The sequence below is a fragment of the Cololabis saira genome, chromosome 1 (genome assembly GCF_033807715.1).
Source record: "Cololabis saira isolate AMF1-May2022 chromosome 1, fColSai1.1, whole genome shotgun sequence".
Taxonomy (NCBI): domain Eukaryota; kingdom Metazoa; phylum Chordata; class Actinopteri; order Beloniformes; family Belonidae; genus Cololabis; species Cololabis saira.
The window spans coordinates 26,961,526-26,986,162 of NC_084587.1; the positions used below are offsets into that span (position 1 = coordinate 26,961,526).

A 24,637-nucleotide genomic window follows, 5' to 3' on the forward strand; every position below is an offset into this window, starting at 1 on the left:
TAAGCTTCTGTGTGGATAACATCATCCCCACCAGAACACAGAGATGACTCCCAAAAAACAATCCCTGGATCACCGGTGACCCGAAAGAGCTGATCAAAAAAAAAAACAAAAAAAAAAAGGAAAAAAAATGGAGATCAAGCTCCAGTAGAACAAATGAAGAGATGTGTGGTCAGGTATGTAAAAGATTACAGACTTCAAGCAGATACAGGATCAGATAGATGAACGTCTGGACAGACTCACTGAACGGAACATGCTCTTCAACAGGTTCAGTTCAGACAAAACCTCAACATCCTTCTTTCCCACCTCCAGCCAAGCAGACCTCCCATCCTCCGTTGGCCCACAGTTTCCCCTGTCATACCTCAGCTCTCGTATCTTCTGCCTCTGGCATAGCTCTTGCTGTTGCTCCATCGCTGTCCCCAACACACTGAGAGAAGCTGGTCTGTCTCCCCCTCTTACATGTGTGGGTTCAGCAAGCAGGTGAAGAGGCAGCTGGAGAGATTGAACCAGAATTGCTTTTCAATGCATCCTACCTTGCTCCATTACCAAAGAAATGTCATCCATCTCCCCCTAATGACTATAGACCCGTTGCCCTAACATCACACATCATAAAAGTCTTGGAGAAACTTTTTATTAGTCCACTTAATTAAGCGAAGAAGCGTCTTTCAGGACTCACTGCAGTTGGCTTATCGTAGTGGGGTTTTTAGTTGAAGATGCCATCATACCTCTGTTTCAATGAACCCTCTGTCATCTAGACAAATCAGGAAACACTGTGTTCTTTCATTTACCCAGTGAATTTAACACAATTCAACGTATTTGACTTTGTAAGAAACTTCAGAAGGCACAGGTGGATGCCTCCACAATCACCTGGAACACTGACTACCCGACAAAGAGGCCACAGATTGTGAGACTGAACTGGTTTTGTGTCTGACGAGGTGGTCAGCAGCACAGCAGCAGCACAGGAGCCCCCACAGGGGACGGTACCACTCCTCTTCACGCTGTACAACTCAGACTTCCAGTACAAGTCGGAGTCCTGTCATCTGCAGAAATACTCAGATGACTCTGCAGCTGTGTGGTGTATCAGTGATGGACAAGAGACTGACTACAGAGAAGTGGTGGGCTGTTTTATGTCATGGTGTGGGAACAATCATCTCATCTTGAATGCGAACAAGACAAAGGAGATGATTGATCTTAGGACGAGTGAGAACAAGTCAAGAACCGTTTTGTATTTCAGGGATCTCATGAGATATGCTGCAACACAGACCACTACAGACGATCCTTCCATTTCCGCAGCTACAACCCTCAACCACTCTTTAAAGAGGCTTAATCACCGATAGTTACTTACATCTAATTAAGCTTTGGGGATTTATAAAGTGTTTTTGAATTGAATTGAATTGAAATCCTGCTTCAACATATTGTTAAAGACATTAGAATACACATGTGTTACTTTGAATTTATGTTGGTAAAATAATTCAGCACCCAATGTGTGTTGAGCAGGGGAAACAGACACAGACCGAGTCTATAAGAAAAAAGGGCAGACATCTCAATTTAATATGTTTTATTCTCCCTTTGGTCACATTGATTTTACATTAGTGACATCTCTGTAGTTGGAATATTGAAGGGCTTGTATGCAGTGACATGCTGAAAACACAAGTAGCATCACTAAAAACATCCAGCGAATCCTGCCTGCAACTGTTGCCAGACAAGTTCAAACATAATAAAACCTAAGTACTACGAATACATTTTTTCCCCCGCCTCGACTCTCCTCATTATCACCTCTCCCTCTCACCTCTAAAGTCAACTCTTCATATTCTGCTTCCTTGAAAAGCAACAGCAACACAAAATCTGCTTGTACGTATTTCTTATCACTGTGTGCTCAGGTGAGAACAATTTTAGATTTTGTAGGTCTGTGATTGTGTGCGAACTTCATGTTGGTGTCTCATTGATTACAGGGAAACCAGGATGGATCAGTGTAAAGAAGGAACATCAGAAAACAATATGTAAACAATGACAATTGCTAAAAAAAGAAGACAGAAGATACACAGATTGAGCCACATATCAATCAAAGACAGAAGGAATGATTTATTTAAGCTCTCCGGTGCTCATGTTTAGTATTTCCTTCCACCTTTTTAGAATTCTGGATCATTAATGTAACAAACTTTTCTCCAGAAAGAGTCTTAGTTTTAGTTGTGTTCTTTGCTCAGATGAGAACACTACTTGAAACATTGAAGGGAGGGCTGTTTGTCTTTGGGATGTTCTGATTTCTAACCTATGCCGACTGTGTGCCCTGCAGAGCGATCACTCTGGACAATCAGCTAATTATCTTGGCCACCACTGCGACGGATGCAGGGCGTTACCACGCTGAAGCCGTGAACGAGATGACAGGGGGGAATGTGACGAGTCCTGCCATCTACCTGAACATCTCAGGTAAAGAAACATTTTGACTGTACTAAAACAGTTTGAAGTAAGAGTGCATGAATCTGTTTATTAAAGGTGTCTGGAATGTGAGAATCAGTGCACTCTGCTATGAAACCATTTTTTTCTTCCACAAATTGGGCACTTTTTTACTAAGATCATCATCGGATTTTATGTCCGGAGCTTGAGGAGCTTGATATGGTTCTGTGTGTTATCACCAGGATGGAAGCTCATTAAGACTGTAATAGATGTGAAGCCAGTTCACTTAAGACAAAAGAAAAGAAAAAATCTGCTCCTACAGTATATTGAACTAGATATGTTACTTACTCATGCATCTTCCCAAATCTTAATCTGTGGCTTACATAACAGCTAATGACATGAGAACTATACAGCGTCGCTATCTATATGCAAGATGACAACTGCATATGTCCACTCAGACCTTAACAAATGTCAAAGTTGACAGTTTTAGGAGCACCACAGTGGTTATATTGCTTGTGAACAGGTAGAGAAACACCACGCTGGTGTGGGATATACTAAAATAGATTTACAATGCTTACAGAGTGGAATTTGCTACCAAACTGGCTACGCAGCACATTTGCACATATGCTCTTTAGTGATCCAGCAGCATGCTATTTAGCATACGTACAACAACAATGAATCAATACCTTATAAAAAAAAAGAGGAATCTAGATTATAAGAAACAAAGTGGATTGAAAAACAACACAAATTCGAAGTTTAACATGAATAAAGTAAACAAAATATCTCCCTGCTTGCATAAAGAAAGTCTGTTTTCCTTAGAGTTACTGTATTGCATATGTTGTGATATTTTGTGGTAAATGGCCCTGGCTGGGGTCTTTCTGCGTGGAGTCTGCATTGTGTGGGTTTTCACCTGGTGCTTCCATTTCCTGCCACAGGCTAAAAACATCCATGTTGGCCTAATTGGTGATTATAAATTGACTATAGGAGTGAGTGTGAGTGATTGGAGATCCAGCAGCTGAAACGATCATAAATTCACCAAGAATGTTTTATTGGAGACAAATTACTGCTCAGATGGGCTTGTATAACGAAGAAGAAATATCATTCAGATACAGTTAATGAGTGGCAGCATGTAACATTACAAGTTGTAGTTCTTGTTTAACCAGCTTACGGACTGTGGTAAGTAGACGACAGACTCATTTTGTCTTTGCCCTTGATGTATTTGAAGCGAAGTCAAATAACAGTTGAGGAGATATTTGTTTAACTTGAAGTTTAGTCCAGTTATGTTGTCCATATATCCAAAATAAAATCAGTTTCAGATTCCATCCTCCTGTTCAATAGTTATAATAAGAAATTAAAGCTGCAAGCAGCGATGAACGGGCCCTCGCACTCACGTCAACCGCCCCCCATAATCATATCAGAAATGACACCACCCACGACTTCCTATGTCAAACCCTTCAAAAGTTATAGCAGAAAAAAGGGACGACCAGTCAGAAGAAGGGGCGGGGCTAATTCAGGGCAAAGAAGATCAAGGACTCATTACAGAGTCCCATGACACCACCCACGACTCTCTATGTCAAAACATTCAAAAGTTATAGCAGAAAATAGGGACAACCAATCAGAAAAAAGGACTGGGCTAATTGTCACCAATTATGGTCAAGGACTCAATGCCGAGTCCCATGACACCACCCACGACTCTCTATGTCAAACCTTTCAAAAGTTATGGCAGAAAAAAGTATTCTAGGGGGCGCTGTTGAGCCGTGAGGACACGCCCATTAATGCAAACCATGAAAAAAAAAATCTGATCACTCAAATGAACGACGATCATACAGTACAGCTGTATCTCATGGTCCAGAATGTATGATATTATATTAATCTATTATACCATATTATATTACATGTTGTTATTTCATATTAGCGTACCCAGTAATATAGCATATTGTATTATTGCATTGTATGTTGCTTCATTTCATATATTTTTGACTGTATTATGTTGTAAAATTATATATCATAGCGATTGCATTATTATATAATTTCAATTTATAACACTAATATACAATTCCTCACACACACACTCCTTCCAAATGTTTCTTTTTTTTCTCCATTATGACAATTGTATGCTGTCATCCGTTATGTTTTTTGTTTTTAAGCTTGTTATGTCTGTTATTCAAATATATTAATACATTCATTAATATGCTATACTGTATTTTGTATTGTGTATATTGTGTGTGTGTGTGTGTGTGTGTGTGTGTGTGTGTGTGTGTATATATATATATATATATATATATATATATATATATATATATATATATATATATATATATATATATATATATATATATATATATATATATATATATATGTGTGTGTGTGTGTATACCTGAAGTGTGACTACCTGCAGAACGTATTTTAGCATGAAAGCTTGCATATTAAACGTACATCAAGCATCCTGTATCATAGCTACATGTCTGCCGTTTGTAACAAAGCAAACCGCGTGAAAATCGGTTGAAAATCAAGTGAGTTATAGTTATTTTACTTATGCAGACACCTCCTTCCACAACAGAAGTGAACGCTCTAGAGTTAAAGCGATACCGATCCAAGATGGCGGCCACGCCCGACGTTCTCAGGCAGTCAATGCGGCGCCTCGACCAAGATGGCGGCCGCGCTGAACATCAGCCCCTCCCCCCGCGGGAGCTGCGCGCGCAAACTCCACTCAAATTCAAAAGTTATGGCAGAAAATCGGGACAACCAATCAGAAGAAGGGGAAAGAGAAAAGTAATGTGCGTCGTCACAGGACAGAGACGAACATTTTGATGTAAAAAAAACACAAAAATTGCTGACAAAAATTTTGGCATATCAAGCCAGGCTTGAACTCTCGACCTCTGGCAGCAAAGACCGCAATAATCTGGCTGAGCTAAGCCTCAGCTATTCTTTTTATTTGACCTACTGGCTTAGGACAGACCAACATAGCGATAAAATGTCTGGAACTTTTTTTTTCCTAATTTTTTAAATATTTGTAAGTTATAAATATTAGTAAAACCCTACTATTTAAATTATTACTTTTTCTGTAACCATTCTGCCAAGGTTGTAACCGGGCTGAGCCGGGAATATTTCTGAAGTCACCACATTACAGGGAGCTGATTGGTCGGGGGGCGGGGCCGTCATCACCCTACTCGCCACTGATTGGTCGGGGGGCGGGGCCGCCATCACCCTACTCGCCACTGATTGGTCAGGGGGCGGGGCCGGCAGACGTTTGAATCAGGAAGCGGGAGTCAGCGCGAGAGCGACTGGCGGCTCGCAGCAATTTTATTATAAAAAAAGGACAACCAATCAGAAGAAGGGGCGGGGCTAATTCAGGCCAATGAAGGTCAAGGACTCCATAAAGAATCTGATGACACCACCCACGACTCTCTATGTCAAACCATTCAAAAGTTATAGCAGAAAATCGGGACAACCAATCAGAAGAAGGGGCGGGGCTAATTAAGGCCAACGAAGCTTAAGGACTCATTACAGAGTCCCATGACACCACCCACGACTCTCTATGTGAAACCATTCAAAAGTTATGGCAGAGAAAAGTATTCTAGGGGGCGCTGTTGAGCCGTTAGGCCACGCCCATTAATGGAAACCATGAAATATCACATTTATCGCCAGGCCTGGCTTGCATGCAAAATTTGGTGACTTTTGGAGAACTATCAAATATGGACCAATCAGATGAAGGGTGGGTGCGCTTTTTCGCGTCTAGCGTCGCCACGGTAACACTTTTGAAAGAGAAAAGTAATGCGTGGTGTCGCACGATGGAGACGCACATTTTGGTGTATAACACACCTGGGTGCACGTTACGGTTCGGGCTGAATTAACTGCCGAAGGAATGGCATAAATTGCGCCAAAATTACACAATTAATTCAAAATGGCTGACTTCCTGTTTGGTTTCGGCCATGGCTCCAAGAGACTTTTCTTTAAGTTGCGACATGATACAGGTGTGCATCGATTTTCGTGCATGTACGTCAAACCGTATTGTGGGGCTTGAGGCACAAAGTTTTCCGGGGGGCGCTGTTGAGCCATTTTGCCACGCCCATTAATGCAAACCATGAAATATCAAATTTATCGCCAGGCCTGGCTTGCATGCCAAATTTGGTGCCTTTTGGGGAACTATCAAATATGGACCAATCAGATGAAGGGGGGGTGCGCTTGTTGGCGTCTAGCGTCACTACGGTAACACTTTCGAAAGAGAAAAGTAATGCGTGTAGTCGCAGGATGGAGACGCACATTTTGATGTATAACACATCTGGGTTCACGATACGGTTCGGGCTGAATTAACTCTCGAAGGAATGGCATATATTGCTCCAAAATTACGCAATTAATTCAGAATGTTCAAAATGGCCGACTTCCTGTTCGGTTTCGGCCATGGCGCCAAGAGACTTTTCTTTTAGTTGCGACATGATACAGGTGTGTACCGATTTTCGTTCATGTACGTCAAACCGTATTATGGGGCTTGAAGCACAAAGTTTTTTCTGTTGAACCAATCAGATGAAGGGTGGGCGCGCTTTTTGGCGTCTAGCGCCGCCACGGTAACGCTTTTGAAAGAGAAAAGTAATGCGTGTTGTCGCAGGATGGAGACGCACATTTTGATGTATAACACACTTGGGGGCACGTTACGGTTCGGGCTGAATTAACTTTCGAAGGAATGGCATAAATTTCGCCAAAATGACACGACTAATTCAAAATGGCCGACATCCTGTTCGGTTTCGGGCATGACCCCAAGAGACTTTTGTTTAAGTTGTCCCATGATACAGGTGTGTACTGATTTTCGTGCATGTACGTCAAATCGTATCGTGGGGCTTGAGGCACAAAGTTTTCTGGGGGGCGCTGTTGAGCCATTTTGCCACGCCCATTAATGCAAACCTTTAAATATCAAATTTTTCGCCAGGCCTGACTAGGGTGCAAAATTTGGTGACTTTTTGGGCATGTTAAGGGGGGCAAAAAGGCCTTCACTTTGTCAGGAAAATAATAATAATAATAATAATTAAAGCTGCAAGCAGCGATGAACGGGCCCTCGCACTCACGGCCACCGCCCCCCATAAGCATATCAGAAAAGACACCACCCACGACTTCCTATGTCAAACCATTCAAAAGCTATAGCAGAAAAAAGGGACAACCAATGAGAAGAAGGGGCGGGGCTAATTCAGGCCAATGAAGGTCAACGACTCCATAAAGAATCTGATGACACCACCCATGACTTCCTATGTCAAACCATTCCAGAGTTATAGCAGAAAATCGGGACAACCAATCAGAAGAAGGGGCGGGGCTAATTAAGGCCAACTAAGCTTAAGGACTCATTACAGAGTCCCATGACACCACCCACGACTTCCTATGTCAAACCATTGAAAAGTTATAGCAGAAAAAAGGGACAACCAATCAGAAGAAGGGGCGGGGCTAATTCAGGCCAATGAACGTCAAGGACTCCACACAGAATCTGATGACACCACCCACGACTCTCTATGTTAAACCATTCCAAAGTTATAGCAGAAAATCGGGACAACCAATCAGAAGAAGGGGCGGGGCTAATTCAGGCCAATGAATGTCAAGGACTCCACACAGAATCTGATGACACCACCCACGACTCTCTATGTTAAACCATTCCAAAGTTATAGCAGAAAATCGGGACAACAAATCAGAAGAAGGGGCGGGGCTAATTAAGGCCAACGAAGCTTAAGAACTCAGTACAGAGTCCCATGACACCACCCACGACTTCTTATGTCAAACCATTAAAAAGTTATAGCAGAAAAAAGGGACAACCAATCAGAAGAAGGGGCGGGGCTAATTCTGGCCAATGAAGGTCAAGGACTCCATAAAGAATCTGATGACACCACCCAGGACTCTCTATGTCAAACCATTCCAATGTTATAGCAGAAAATCGGGACAACCAATCAGAAGAAGGGGCGGGGCTAATTAAGGCCAACGAAGCTTAAGGACTCATTACAGAGTCCCATGACACCACTCACAACTTCCTATGTCAAACCATTCAAAAGTTATGACAGAGAAAAGTATTCTAGGGGGCGCTGTTGAGCCGTTAGGCCACGCCCATTAATGCAAACCATGAAATATCAAATTTATCGCCAAGCCTGGCTTGCATGCAAAATTTGGTCACTTTTGGAGAACTATCAAATATGGACCAATCACATGAAGGGGGGGCGCGCCTTTTGGCGTCTAGCGTCGCCACGGTAACACTTTTGAAAGAGAAAAGTAATGCGTGGTGTCGCAGGATGTAGACGCACATTTTGATGTATAACACACCTGGGTGCACGTTACGGTTCGGGCTGAATTAACTGCCGAAGGAATGGCATAAATTTTGCCAAAATTACACAATTTATTCAAAATGGCCGACTTCCTGTTCGGTTTCGCCCATGGCGCCAAGAGACTTTTCTTTTAGTTGTGACATGATACAGGTGTGTAGCGATTTTCGTGCATGTACGTCAAACCGTATTGTGGGGCTTGAGGCACAAAGTTTTACGGGGGGCGCTGTTGAGCCATTTTGCCACGCCCATTAATGCAAACCATGAAAGATCAAATTTATCGCCAGGCCTGGCTTGCATGCCAAATTTGGTGCCTTTTGGGGAACTATCAAATATGGACCAATCAGATGAAGGGGGGATGCGCTTGTTGGCGTCTAGCGTCGCCACGGTAACACTTTTCAAAGAGAAAAGTAATGCATGTAGTCGCAGGATGGAGACACACATTTTGATGTATAACACATCTGGGTTCACGATACGGTTCGGGCTGAATTAACTCTCGAAGGAATGGCATATATTGCTCCAGAATTACGCAATTAATTCAGAATGTTCAAAATGGCCGACTTCCTGTTCGGTTTCGGCCATGGCGCCAAGAGACTTTTCTTTTAGTTGCGACATGATACAGGTGTGTACCGACTTTCGTTCATGTACGTCAAACCGTATTATGGGGCTTGAGGCACAAAGTTTTTTCTGTCGAAGCAATCAGATGAAGGGTGGGCGCGCTTTTTGGCGTCTAGCGCCGCCACGGTAACGCTTTTCAAAGAGAAAAGTAATGCGTGTTGTCGCAGGATGGAGACGCACATTTTGATGTATAACACACTTGGGGGCACGTTACGGTTCGGGCTGAATTAACTTTCGAAGGAATGGCATAAATTTCGCCAGAATGACACGACTAATTCAAAATGGCCGACTTCCTGTTCGGTTTCGGGCATGACGCCAAGAGACTTTTCTTTAAGTTGCCCCATGATACAGGTGTGTACCGATTTTCGTGCATGTACGTCAAACCGTATCGTGGGGCTTGAGGCACAAAGTTTTCAAGGGGGCGCTGTTGAGCCATTTTACCACGCCCATTAATGCAAACCATTAAATATCAAATTTTTCGCCAGGCCTGCCTTGGGTGCGAAATTTGGTGACTTTTTGGGCATGTTAAGGGGGGCAAAAAGGCCATCACTTTGTCAGAAGAAAAATAATAATAATAATAATAATAAAAATTCCTGCAAATACAATAGGGCCTTCGCACTGAAGGTGCTCGGGCCCTAATTAAAGCTGCAAGCAGCGATGAACGGGCCCTCGCACTCACGGCCACCGCCCCCCTTAAGCATATCAGAAACGACACCACCCACGACTTCCTATGTCAAACCATTCAGAAGTTATAGCAGAAAAAAGGGACAACCAATCAGAAGAATGGGCGGGGCTAATTCAGGCCAATGAAGGTCAAGGACTCCATAAAGAATCTGATGACCCCACCCACGACTCCCTATGTCAAACCATTCCAAAGTTATAGCAGAAAATCGGGACAACCAATCAGAAGAAGGGGCGGGGCTAATTAAGGCCAACTAAGCTTAAGGACTCATTACAGAGTCCCATGACACCACCCACGACTTCCTATGTCAAACCATTAAAAAGTTATAGCAGAAAAAAGGGACAACCAATCAGAAGAAGGGGCGGGGCTAATTCAGGCCAATGAAGGTCAAGGACTCCATAAAGAATCTGATGACACCACCCACGACTCTCTATGTTAAACCATTCCAAAGTTATAGCAGAAAATCGGGACAACCAATCAGAAGAGGGGGCGGGGCTAATTAAGGCCAACGAAGCTTAAGGACTCATTACAGAGTCCCATGACACCACCCACAACTTCCTATGTCAAACCATTCAAAAGTTATGGCAGATAAAAGTATTCTAGGGGGCGCTGTTGAGCCGTTAGGCCACGCCCATTAATGCAAACCATGAAATATCAAATTTATCGCCCAGTCTGGCTTGCATGCAAAATTTGGTTACTTTTGGAGAACTATCAAATATGGACCAATCACATGAAGGGGGGGCGCGCCTTTTGGCGTCTAGCGTCGCCACGGTAACAGTTTTGAAAGAGAAAAGTAATGCGTGGTGTCGCAGGATGTAGACGCACATCTTGATGTATATCACACCTGGGTGCACGTTACGGTTCGGGCTGAATTAACTGCCGAAGGAATGGCATAAATTTCGCCAAAATGACACAATTTATTCAAAATGGCCGACATCCTGTTCGGTTTCGGCCATGGCTCCAAGAGACTTTTCTTTAAGTTGTGCCATGATACAGGTGTGTAGCGATTTTCGTGCATGTACGTCAAACCGTATTGTGGGGCTTGAGGCACAAAGTTTTCCGGGGGGCGCTGTTGAGCCATTTTGCCACGCCCATTAATGCAAACCATGAAATATCAAATTTATCGCCAGGCCTGGCTTGCATGCCAAATTTGGTGCCTTTTGGGGAACTATCAAATATGGACCAATCAGATGAAGGGGGGGTGCGCTTGTTGGCGTCTAGCGTCGCCACGGTAACACTTTTGAAAGAGAAAAGTAATGCGTGTAGTCGCAGGATGGAGACGCACATTTTGATGTATAACACACCTGGGTTCACGATACGGTTCGGGCTGAATTAACTCTCGAAGGAATGGCATAAATTGCGCCAAAGTGACACGATTAATTCAAAATGGCCGACTTCCTGTTCGGTTTCAGGCATGACGCCAAGAGACTTTTCTTTAAGTTGTCCCATGATACACGTGTGTACCGATTTTCGTGCATGTACGTCAAACCGTATCGTGGGGCTTGAGGCACAAAGATTTCAAGGGGGCGCTGTTGAGCCATTTTACCACGCCCATTAATGCAAACCATTAAATATCAAATTTTTCGCCAGGCCTGACTTGGGTGCAAAATTTGGTGACTTTTTGGGCATGTTAAGGGGGACAAAAAGGCCATCACTTTGTCAGAAGAAAAAAAAAAAAAATAATTAAAGCTGCAAGCAGCGATGAACGGGCCCTCGCACTCACGGCCACCGCCCCCCATAAGCATATCAGAAATGACAACACCAACGACTTCCTATGTCAAACCATTCAAAAGTTATGGCAGAAAAAAGGGACAACCAATCAGAAGAAGGGGCGGGGCTAATTCAGGCCAACGAAGCTTAAGGACTCATTACAGAGTCCCATGACACCACCCACAACTTCCTATGTCCAACCATTCAAAAGTTATGGCAGAAAAAAGGGACAACCAATCAGAAGAAGGGGCGGGGCTATTTCAGGCCAATGAAGGTCAAGGACTCCATACAGAGTCTGATGACACCACCCACGACTCTCTATGTCAAACCATTCAAAAGTTATAGCAGGAAATAGGGACAACCAATCAGAAGAAGGGGCGGGGCTAATTTTCACCAATTATGGTCAAGGACTCAATACCGAGTCCCATGACACCACCCACGACTCTCTATGTGAAACCATTCAAAAGTTATGGCAGAGAAAAGTTTTCCAGGGGGCGCTGACATTTTGCCACGCCCATTAATGCAAACCATGAAATATCAAATTCATCGCCAGGCCTGGCTTGCATGCCAAATTTGGTGCCTTTTGGGGAACTATCAAATATGGACCAATCAGATGAAGGGGGGCACGCTTTTTGGCGTCTAGCATCGCCACAGTAACACTTTTGAAAGAGAAAAGTAATGCGCGTAGTCGCAGGATGGAGACGCATATTTTGATGTAGAAAAAAAAAATTGCTGACAAAAATGTCCCGAAACTACAGGAATCGAACTCTGGATATCTGACTCCATGGACGGGGACGCTCTGGCTGAGCTAAGACTCAGCTACTTATTTCTATTCGACCTACTGGGTTAGAAGAGACCAACATATCGATATTTAGTAATGTAAGTCTCGAACAGTTTTTTTCTAATTTTTTTAAATATTTGTAAGTTATGAATATTAGTAAAACCCTACTATTTTAATTATTACTTTTTCTGTAACCATTCTGTCAAGGTTGTAACCGGGTTGAGCCGGGAATATTTCTGAGGTCACCACATTACAGGGAGCTGATTGGTCGGGGGGCGGGGCCGTCATCACCCTACTCGCCACTGATTGGTCGGGGGGCGGGGCCGTCATCACCCTCCGCGCCACTGATTGGTCGGGGGGCGGGGCCGGCAGACGTTTGAATCAGGAAGCGGGAGTCAGCGCGAGAGCGACTGGCGGCTCGTGGCGATTTTATTATAAAAAAGGGACAACCAATCAGAAGAAGGGGCGGGGCTAATTCAGGCCAAAGAAGCTCAAGGACTCATTGCAGAGTCCCATGACACCACCCACGACTCTCTATGTCAAAACAATCAAAAGTTATAGCAGAAAATAGGGACAACCAATCAGAAGAAGGGGCGGGGCTAATTAAGGCCAACGAAGCTTAAGGACTCATTACAGAGTCCCATGACACCACCCACGACTTCCTATGTCAAACCATTAAAAAGTTATAGCAGAAATAGGGACAACCAATCAGAAGAAGGGGCGGGGCTAATTCTGGCCAATGAAGGTCAAGGACTCCATAAAGAATCTGATGACACCACCCACGACTCTCTATGTAAAACCATTCCAAAGTTATAGCAGAAAATCGGGACAACCAATCAGAAGAAGGGGCGGGGCTAATTAAGGCCAACGAAGCTTAAGGACTCATTACAGAGTCCCATGACACCACCCACAACTTCCTATGTCAAACCATTCAAAAGTTATGGCAGAGAAAAGTATTCTAGGGGGCGCTGTTGAGCCGTTAGGCCACGCCCATTAATGCAAACCATGAAATATCACATTTATCGCCAAGTCTGGCTTGCATGCAAAATTTGGTGACTTTTGGAGAACTATTAAATATGGACCAATCAGATTTCAAAATGGCCGACTTCCTGTTCGGCTTCAGCCATGGCTCCAAGAGACTTTTGTTTAAGTTGCGCCATGATACAGGTGTGTACCGATTTTCGTGCATGTACATCAAACCGTATTGTGGGGCTTGAGGCACAAAGTTTTCCGGGGGGCGCTGTTGAGCCATTTTGCCACACCCATTAATGCAAACCATGAAATATCAAATTTATCGCCAGGCCTGGCTTGCGTGCCAAATTTGGTGCCTTTTGGGGAACTATCAAATATGGACCAATCAGATGAAGGGGGGGTGCGCTTGTTGGCGTCTAGCGTCGCCACGGTAACACTTTTGAAAGAGAAAAGTAATGCGTGTGGTCGCAGGATGGAGACGCACATTTTGATGTATAACACACCTGGGTTCACGTTACGGTTCGGGCTGAATTAACTGCCGAAGGAATGGCATAAATTGCGCCAAAGTGACACGATTAATTCAAAATGGCCGACTTCCTGTTCGGTTTCGGCCATGTAGCCAAGAGACTTTTCTTTAAGTTGTGTACTGATACAGGTGTGTACCGATTGTCATGCATGTACGTCAAACCGTATCGTGGGGCTTGAGGCAGAAAGTTTTCAAGGGGGCGCTGTTGAGCCATTTTGCCACGCCCATTAATGCAAACCATTAAATATCAAATTTTTCGCCAGGCCTGACTTGGGTGCAAAATTTGGTGACTTTTTGGGCATGTTAAGGGGGGCAAAAAGGCCATCACTTTGTCAGAAGAAAAAAAAAAAAAAAAATAATAATAATAAAAATTCCTGCAAATACAATAGGGCCTTCGCACTGCAAGTGCTCGGGCCCTAAAAAGCTGCAAGCAGCGATGAACGGGCCCTCGCACTCACGGCCACCGCCCCCCATAAGCATATCAGAAAAGACACCACCCACGACTTCCTATGTCAAACCATTCAAAAGTTATAGCAGAAAACAGAAAAAAGAGACAACCAATCAGAAGAGGGGGCGGGGCTAATTAAGGCCAACGAAGCTTAAGGACTCATTACAGAGTCCCATGACACCACCCACAACTTCCTATGTCAAACCATTCAAAAGTTATGGCAGATAAAAGTATTCTAGGGGGCGCTGTTGAGCCGTTAGGCCACGCCCATTAATGCAAACCATGAAATATCAAATTTATCGCCAAGTCTGGCTTGCATGCAAAATTTGGTGACTTTTGGAGAACTATCAAATATGGACCAATCACATGAAGGGGGGGCGCGCCTTTTGGCGTCTAGCGTCGCCACGGTAACACTTTTGAAAGAGAAAAGTAATGCGTGGTGTCGCAGGATGTAGACGCACATTTTGATGTATAACACACCTGGGTGCACATTACGGTTCGGGCTGAATTAACTGCCGAAGGAATGGCATAAATTTCGCCAAAATGACAAAATTTATTCAAAATGGCCGACTTCCTGTTCGGTTTCGGCCATGGCTCCAAGAGACTTTTCTTTAAGTTGTGCCATGATACAGGTGTGTAGCGATTTTCGTGCATGTACGTCAAACCGTATTGTGGGGCTTGAGGCACAAAGTTTTCCGGGGGGCGCTGTTGAGCCATTTTGCCACGCCCATTAATGCAAACCATTAAATATCAAATTTATCGCCAGGCCTGGCTTGCATGCCAAATTTGGTGCCTTTTGGGGAACTATCAAATATGGACCAATCAGATGAAGGGGGGTGCGCTTGTTGGCGTCTAGCGTCGCCACGGTAACACTTTTGAAAGAGAAAAGTAATGCGTGTAGTCGCAGGATGTAGACGCACATTTTTATGTATAACACACCTGGGTTCACGTTACGGTTCGGGCTGAATTAACTGCCGAAGGAATGGCATAAATTGCGCCAAAGTGACACGATTAATTCAAAATGGCCGACTTCCTGTTCGGTTTCGGCCATGTCGCCAAGAGACTTTTCTTTAAGTTGTGTACTGATACAGGTGTGTACCGATTGTCATGCATGTACGTCAAACCGTATCGTGGGGCTTGAGGCAGAAAGTTTTCAAGGGGGCGCTGTTGAGCCATTTTGCCACGCCCATTAATGCAAACCATTAAATATCAAATTTTTCGCCAGGCCTGACTTGGGTGCAAAATTTGGTGACTTTTTGGGCATGTTAAGGGGGGCAAAAAGGCCATCACTTTGTCAGAAGAAAAAAAAAAAATAATAATAATAATTAAAGCTGCAAGCAGCGATTAACGGGCCCTCGCACTCACGGCCACCGCCCCCCATAAGCATATCAGAAATGACACCACCCACGACTTCCTATGTCAAACCATTCAAAAGTTATAGCAGAAAAAAGGGACAACCAATCAGAAGAAGGGGCGGGGCTAATTCAGGCCAATGAAGGTCAAGGACTCCATACAGAATCTGATGACACCGCCCACGACTCTCTATGTCAAAACATTCAAAATTTATAGCATGAAATATGGACAACCAATCAGAAGAAGGGGCGGAGCTAATTTTCACCAATTATGGTCAAGGACTCAATATCGAGTGCCATGACACCACTCACAACTCTCTATGTCAAACCATTCAAAAGTTATGGCAGAGAATAGTATTCTAGGGGGCGCTGTTGAGCCGTTAGGCCACGCTCATTAATGCAAACCATGAAATATCAAATGTATCGCCAAGCCTGACTTGCGAGCAAAATTTGGTGACTATCAAATATGGACCAATCACATGAAGGGGGGGCGCGCCTTTTGGCGTCTAGCGTCGCCCTGGTAACACTTTTGAAAGAGAAAAGTAATGCGCGTAGTCGCAGGATGGAGACGCACATATTGATGTATAACACACCTGGGTGCACGTTACGGTTCGGGCCGTATTAATTGCCGAAGGAATGGCATAAATTGCGCCAAAATTACACAATTAATTCAAAATGGCCGACTTCCGGTCCGGTTTCGGCCATGGCTCCAAGAGACTTTTCTTTAAGTTGTGCCATGATAGAGGTGTGTAGCGATTTTCGTGCATGTACGTCAAACCGTATTGTGGGGCTTGAGGCACAAAGTTTTCCGGGGGGCGCTGTTGAGCCATTTTGCCACGCCCATTAATGCAAACCATGAAATATCACATTTATCGCCAGGCCTGGCTTGCGTGCCAAATTTGGTGCCTTTTGGGGAACTATCAAATATGGACCAATCAGATGAAGGGGGGGTGCGCTTGTTGGCGTCTAGCGTCGTCACGGTAACACTTTTGAAAGAGAAAAGTAATGCGCGTAGTCGCAGGATGGAGACGCACATTTTGATGTATAACACATCTGGGTTCATGATACGGTTCGGGCCGTATTAATTCTCGAAGGAATGGCATATATTGCTCCAAAATTACGCGATTAATTCAGAATGTTCAAAATGGCCGACTTCCTGTTCGGATTCGGCCATGGCGCCAAGAGACTTTTCTTTAAGTTGCGACATGATACAGCTGTGTACCGATTTTCGTTCATGTACACCAAACCGTATTATGGGGCTTGAGGCTCAAAGATTTTTCTGTTTGAACCAATCAGATGAAGGGTGGGCGCGCTTTTTGGCGTCTAGCGTCGCCACGGTAACGCTTTTGAAAGAGAAAAGTAATGCGTGGTGTCAGAGGATGGAGACGCACATTTTGATGTATAACACACCTGGGTGCACGTTACGGTTCGGGCTGAATTAACTGCCGAAGGAATGGCATAAATTTCGCCAAAATGACACAATTTATTCAAAATGGCCGACATCCTGTTCGGTTTCGGCCATGGCTCCAAGAGACTTTTCTTTAAGTTGTGCCATGATACAGGTGTGTAGCGATTTTCGTGCATGTACGTCAAACCTTATTGTGGGGCTTAGGCACAAAGTTTTCTGGGGGGTGCTGTTGAGCCATTTTGCCACGCCCATTAATGCAAACCATGAAATATCAAATTTATCACCAGGCCTGGCTTGCATGCCAAATTTGGTGCCTTTTGGGGAACTATCAAATATGGACCAATCAGATGAAGGGGGGGTGCGCTTGTTGGCGTCTAGCGTCGCCACGGTAACACTTTTGAAAGAGAAAAGTAATGCGTGTAGTCGCAGGATGGAGACGCACATTTTGATGTATAACACACTTGGGTGCACGTTACGGTTCGGGCTGAATTAACTGCCGAAGGAATGGCATAAATTGCGCCAAAGTGACACGATTAATTCAAAATGGCCGACTTCCTGTTCGGTTTCGGGCATGACGCCAAGAGACTTTTCTTTAAGTTGTCCCATGATACAGGTGTGTACCGATTTTTGTGCATGTACGTCAAACCGTATCGTGGGGCTTGAGGCACAAAGTTTTCAAGGGGGCGCTGTTGAGCCATATTACCACGCCCATTAATGCAAACCATTAAATATCAAATTTTTCGCCAGGCCTGACTTGGGTGCAAAATTTGGTGACTTTTTGGGCATGTTAAGGGGGGCAAAAAGGCCATCACTTTGTCAGAAGAAAAAAAAAAATAATAATAATTAAAGCTGCAAGCAGCGATGAACGGGCCCTCGCACTCACGGCCACCGCCCCCCATAAGCATATCAGAAATGACACCACCCACGACTCTCTATGTCAAACCATTCAAAAGTTATAGCAGAAAAAAGGAACAACCAATCAGAAGAAGGGGCGGGGCTAATTCAGGCCAATGAAGGTCAAGGACTCCATACAGAGTCTGATGACACCACCCACGACTCTCTATGTCAAACCATTCAAAAGTTATGGCAGAAAATCGGGACAACCAATCAGAAGAAGGGGTGGGGCTAATTCAGGCCAATGAAGGTCAAGGACTCAATACCGAGTCCCATGACACCACCCACGACTCTTTATGTCAAACCATTCAAAAGTTATGGCAGAGAAAAGTATTCTAGGGGGCGCTGTTGAGCCGTTAGGCCACGCCCATTAATGCAAACCATGAAATATCAAATGTATCGCCAGGCCTGGCTTGCATGCAAAATTTGGTGACTTTTGGAGAACTATCAAATATGGACCAATCAGATGAAGGGGACGAGCGCTTTTTCGTGTCTAGCGTCGCCACGGTAACACTTTTGAAAGAGAGAAGTAATGTGCGTCGTCACAGGACAGAGACGAACATTTGATGTAAAAAAAACACAAAAATTGCTGACAACAGTTTCGGCATATTGCCAGGCTTGAACTCCCAACCTCTGGCACCAAAGACCGCAATAAACTGGCTGAGCCAAGTCTCAGCTATTTCTTTCATTTGGCCTACTGGGTTAGGACAGACCAACATAGCGATAAAATGTCTGGAACTTTTTCCTAATTTTTTAAATATTTGTAAGTTATAAATATTAGTAAAACCCTACTATTTTAATTATTACTTTTTCTGTAACCATTCTGCCAAGGTTGTAACCGGGCTGAGCCGGGAATATTTCTGAGGTCACCACATTACAGGGAACTGATTGGTCGGGGGGCGGGGCCGTCATCACCCTACTCGCCACTGATTGGTCGGGGGGCGGGGCCGTCATCACCCTACTCGCCACTGATTGGTCGGGGGGCGGGGCCGTCATCACCATACTCGCCACTGATTGGTCGGGGGGCGGGACCGTCATCACCCTACTCGCCACTGATTGGTCGGGGGGCGGGACCGTCATCACCTTACTCGCCACTGATTGGTCGGGGGGCGGGGCCGTCATCACCGTACTCGCCACTGATTGGTCAGGGGGCGGGGCCGGCAGATGTTTGAATCAGGAAGCGGGAGTCAGCGCGAGAGCGACTGGCGGCTCGCGGCGATTTTATTATAAAAAAAGGACAACCAATCAGAAGAAGGGGCGGGGCTAATTCAGGCCAATGAAGGTCAAGGACTCCATAAAGAATCTGATGACACCACCCACGACTCTCTATGTCAAACCATTCAAAAGTTATAGCAGAAAATCGGGACAACCAATCAGAAGAAGGGGCGGGGCTTATTAAGGCCAACGAAGCTTAAGGACTCATTACAGAGTCCCATGACACCACCCACGACTCTCTATGTGAAACCATTCAAAAGTTATGGCAGAGAAAAGTATTCTAGGGGGCGCTGTTGAGCCGTTAGGCCACGCCCATTAATGCAAACCATGAAATATCAAATGTATCGCCAGGCCTGGCTTGCATGCAAATTTGGTGACTTTTGGAGAACTATCAAATATGGACCAATCAGATGAAGGGTGGGTGCGCTTTTTCGCGTCTAGCATCGCCACAGTAACACTTTTGAAAGAGAAAAGTAATGCGTGTAGTCGCACGATGGAGACGCACATTTTGGTGTATAACACACCTGGGTGCACGTTACGGTTCGGGCTGAATTAACTGCCGAAGGAATGGCATAAATTGCGCCAAAATTACACAATTAATTCAAAATGGCTGACTTCCTGTTCGGTTTCGGCCATGGCTCCAAGAGACTTTTCTTTAAGTTGCGACATGATACAGGTGTGTACCGATTTTCGTGCATGTACGTCAAACCGTATTGTGGGGCTTGAGGCACAAAGTTTTCCGGGGGGCGCTGTTGAGCCATTTTTCCACGCCCATTAATGCAAACCATGAAATATCAAATTTATCGCCAGGCCTGGCTTGCATGCCAAATTTGGTGCCTTTTGGGGAACTATCAAATATGGACCAATCAGATGAAGGGGGGGTGCGCTTGTTGGCGTCTAGCGTCGCCACGGTAACACTTTCGAAAGAGAAAAGTAATGCGTGTAGTCGCAGGATGGAGACGCACATTTTGATGTATAACACATCTGGGTTCACGATACGGTTCGGGCTGAATTAACTCTCGAAGGAATGGCATATATTGCTCCAAAATTACGCAATTAATTCAGAATGTTCAAAATGGCCGACTTCCTGTTCGGTTTCGGCCATGGCGCCAAGAGACTTTTCTTTTAGTTGCGACATGATAAAGGTGTGTACTGATTTTCGTTCAAGTACGTCAAACCGTATTATGGGGCTTGAGGCACAAAGTTTTTTCTGTTGAACCAATCAGATGAAGGGTGGGCGCGTTCTTTGGCGTCTAGCGCCGCCACGGTAACGCTTTTGAAAGAGAAAAGTAATGCGTGTTGTCGCAGGATGGAGACGCACATTTTGATGTATAACACACTTGGGGGCACGTTACGGTTCGGGCTGAATTAACTTTCGAAGGAATGGCATAAATTTTGCCAAAATGACACGACTAATTCAAAATGGCTGACTTCCTGTTCGGTTTCGGGCATGACGCCAAGAGACTTTTCCTTCAGTTGCGCCATGATACAGGTGTGTACCGATTTTCGTGCATGTACGTCAAACCGTATCGTGGGGCTTGAGGCACAAAGTTTTCAAGGGGGCGCTGTTGAGCCATTTTACCACGCCCATTAATGCAAACCATTAAATATCAAATTTTTCGCCAGGCCTGACTTGCATGCAAAATTTGGTGACTTTTTAGGCATGTTAAGGGGGGCAAAAAGGCCATCACTTTGTCAGAAGAAAAATAATAATAATAATTAAAGCTGCAAGCAGCAATGAACGGGCCCTCGCACTCACGTCCACCGCCCCCCATAAGCATATCAGAAATGACACCACCCACGACTCTCTATGTCAAACCATTCAAAAGTTATAGCAGAAAAAAGGAACAACCAATCAGAAGAAGGGGCAGGGCTAATTCAGGCCAATGAAGGTCAAGGACTCCATACAGACTCTGATGACACCACCCACGACTCTCTATGTCAAACCATTCAAAAGTTATGGCAGAAAATCGGGACAACCAATCAGAAGAAGGGGCGGGGCTAATTCAGGCCAATGAAGGTCAAGGACTCAATACCGAGTCCCATGACACTACCCACCACTCTTTATGTCAAACCATTCAAAAGTTATGGCAGAGAAAAGTTTTCTAGGGGGCGCTGTTGAGCCGTTAGGCCACGCCCATTAATGCAAACCATGAAATATCAAATGTATCGCCAGGCCTGGCTTGCATGCAAAATTTGGTGACTTTTGGGGAACTATCAAATATGGACCAATCAGATGAAGGGGACGAGCGCTTTTTCGCGTCTAGCGTCGCCACGGTAACACTTTTGAAAGAGAAAAGTAATGTGCGTCGTCACAGGACAGAAACGAACATTTTGATGTAAAAAAAACACAAAAATTGCTGAAAAATTTTTTTTGCATATAGCCAGGCTTGAACTCTCGACCTCTGGCACCAAAGACCGCAATAATCTGTCTGAGCTAAGTCTCAGCTATTCCTTTCATTTGACCTACTGGCTTAGGACAGACCAACATAGCGATAAAATGTCTGGAACTTTTTTTTCCTGATTTTTTTAATATTTGTAAGTTATAAACATTAGTAAAACCCTACTATTTTAATTATTACTTTTTCTGTAACCATTCTGCCAAGGTTGTAACCGGGCTGAGCCGGGAATATTTCTGAGTTCACCACATTACAGGGAGCTGATTGGTCGGGGGGCGGGGCAATCATCACCCTACTCGCCACTGATTGGTTGGGGGGCGGGGCCGTCATCACCCTACTCGCCACTGATTGGTCGGGGGGCGGGGCCGTCATCACCTTACTCGCCACTGATTGGTCAGGGGGCGGGCCGGCAGACGTTTGAATCAGGAAGCGGGAGTCAGCGCGAGAGTGACTGGCGGCTCGCGGCGATTTTATTATAAAAAAAGGACAACCAATCAGAAGAAGGGGCGGGGTTAATTCAGGCCAATGAAGGTCAAGGACTCATTACAGAGTCCCATGACACCACCCACGACTCTCTATGTGAAACCATTCAAAAGTTATGGCAGAGAAAAGTATTCTAGGGGGCGCTGTTGAGCCGTTAGGCCACGCCCATTAATGCAAACCATGAAATATCACATTTATCGCCAGGCCTGGCTTGCATGCAAATTTTGGTGACTTTTGGAGAACTATCAAATATGGACCAATCAGATGAAGGGTGGGTGCGCTTTTTCGCGTCTAGCGTCGCCACGGTAACACTTTTGAAAGAGAAAAGTAATGCGTGTAGTTGCAAGATGGAGACGCACATTTTGGTGTATAACACACCTGGGTGCACGTTACAGTTCGGGCTGAATTAACTGCCGAAGGAATGGCATAAATTGCGCCAAAATTACACAATTAATTCAAAATGGCTGACTTCCTGTTCGGTTTCGGCCATGGCTCCAAGAGACTTTTCTTTAAGTTGCGACATGATACAGGTGTGTACCGATTTTCGTGCATGTACGTCAAACCGTATTGTGGGGCTTGAGGCACAAAGTTTTCCGGGGGGCGCTGTTGAGCCATTTTGCCACGCCCATTAATACAAACCATGAAATATCAAATGTATCGCCAAGTCTGGCTTGCATGCCAAATTTGGTGCCTTTTGGGGAACTATCAAATATGGACCAATCAGATGAAGGGGGGGTGCGCTTGTTGGCGTCTAGCATCGCCACGGTAACACTTTCGAAAGAGAAAAGTAATGCGTGTAGTCGCAGGATGGAGACGCACATTTTGATGTATAACACATCTGGGTTCACGATACGGTTCGGGCTGAATTAACTCTCGAAGGAATGGCATATATTGCTCCAAAATTACGCAATTAATTCAGAATGTTCAAAATGGCCGACTTCCTGTTCGGTTTCGGCCATGGCGCCAAGAGACTTTTCTTTTAGTTGCGACATGATACAGGTGTGTACCGATTTTCGTTCATGTACGTCAAACCGTATTATGGGGCTTGAGGCACAAAGTTTTTTCTGTCGAACCAATCAGATGAAGGGTGGGCGCGCTTTTTGGCGTCTAGCGTCGCCACGGTAACGCTTTTGAAAGAGAAAAGTAATGCGTGTTGTCGCAGGATGGAGACGCACATTTTGATGTATAACACACTTGGGTGCACGTTACGGTTCGGGCTGAATTAACTTTCGAAGGAATGGCATAAATTTCGCCAAAATGACACGACTAATTCAAAATGGCCGACTTCCTGTTCGGTTTCGGGCATGATGCCAAGAGACTTTTCTTTCAGTTGCGCCATGATACAGGTGTGTACCGATTTTCGTGCATATACGTCAAACCGTATCGTGGGGCTTGAGGCACAAAGTTTTCAAGGGGGCGCTGTTGAGCCATTTTGCCACGCCCATTAATGCAAACCATTAAATATCAAATTTTTCGCCAGGCCTGACTAGGGTGCAAAATTTGGTGACTTTTTGGGCATGTTAAGGGGGGCAAAAAGGCCTTCACTTTGTCAGGAAAATAATAATAATAATAATTAAAGCTGCAAGCAGCGATGAACGGGCCCTCGCACTCACGGCCGCCGCCCCCCATAAGCATATCAGAAATGACACCACCCACGACTTCCTATGTCAAACCATTCAAAAGTTATAGCAGAAAAAAGGGACAACCAATCACAAGAAGGGGCGGGGCTAATTCAGGCCAATGAAGGTCAAGGACTCCATACAGAGTCTGATGACACCACCCACGACTCTCCATGTCAAACCATTCAAAAGTTATAGCAGGAAATAGGGACAACCAATCAAAAGAAGGGGCGGGGCTAATTTTCACCAATTATGGTCAAGGACTCAATACCGAGTCCCATGACACCACCCATGACTCTTTATGTCAAACCATTCAAAAGTTATGGCAGAGAAAAGTTTTCCGGGGGGTGCTGTTGAGCCATTTTGCCACGCCCATTAATGCAAACCATGAAATATCAAATTTATCACCAGGCCTGGATTGCATGCAAAATTTGGTGACTTTTGGAGAACTATCAAATATGGACCAATCAGATTAAGGGGGCACGCTTTTTGGCGTCTAGCATCGCCACGGTAACACTTTTGAAAGAGAAAAGTAATGCGCGTAGTCGCAAGATGGAAACGCACATTTTGAGGTATAAGTCACCTGGATGCACGTTACGGTTCGGGCCGTATTAATTGCCGAAGGAATGGCATTAATTGCGCCAAAATTACAGAATTAATTCAAAATGGCCGACTTCCTGTTCAATTTCGGCCATGGCGCCAAGAGACTTTTCTTTAAGTTGCGACATGATACAGGTGTGTACCGATTTTCGTTCATGTACGTCAAACCGTATTATGGGGCTTGAGGCTCAAAGTTTTTTCCCTTTGAACCAATCAGATGAAGGGTGGGCGCACTTTTTGGTGTCTAGC

At 44.7% G+C, this 24,637-nt stretch overlaps 2 protein-coding genes across 4 annotated transcripts in view; one reads left to right on the forward strand and one right to left on the reverse strand.

The window, feature by feature from the left end:
• The window catches only part of brat1 (BRCA1-associated ATM activator 1), a 507,632-nt gene that overhangs the window by 456,027 nt on the left and 26,968 nt on the right, over window positions 1-24,637 (reverse strand). The gene's annotated exons all lie outside the window — the stretch shown is intronic.
• The window catches only part of LOC133441855 (protein sidekick-1-like), a 383,972-nt gene that overhangs the window by 212,388 nt on the left and 146,947 nt on the right, over window positions 1-24,637 (forward strand). For all 3 annotated transcript variants that reach the window (XM_061719569.1, XM_061719580.1, XM_061719588.1), the window contains exon 5: window positions 2,291-2,424. In XM_061719569.1, coding sequence (XP_061575553.1) covers window positions 2,291-2,424 — 134 coding nt within the window. The remainder of the gene's footprint in view (window positions 1-2,290; window positions 2,425-24,637) is intronic.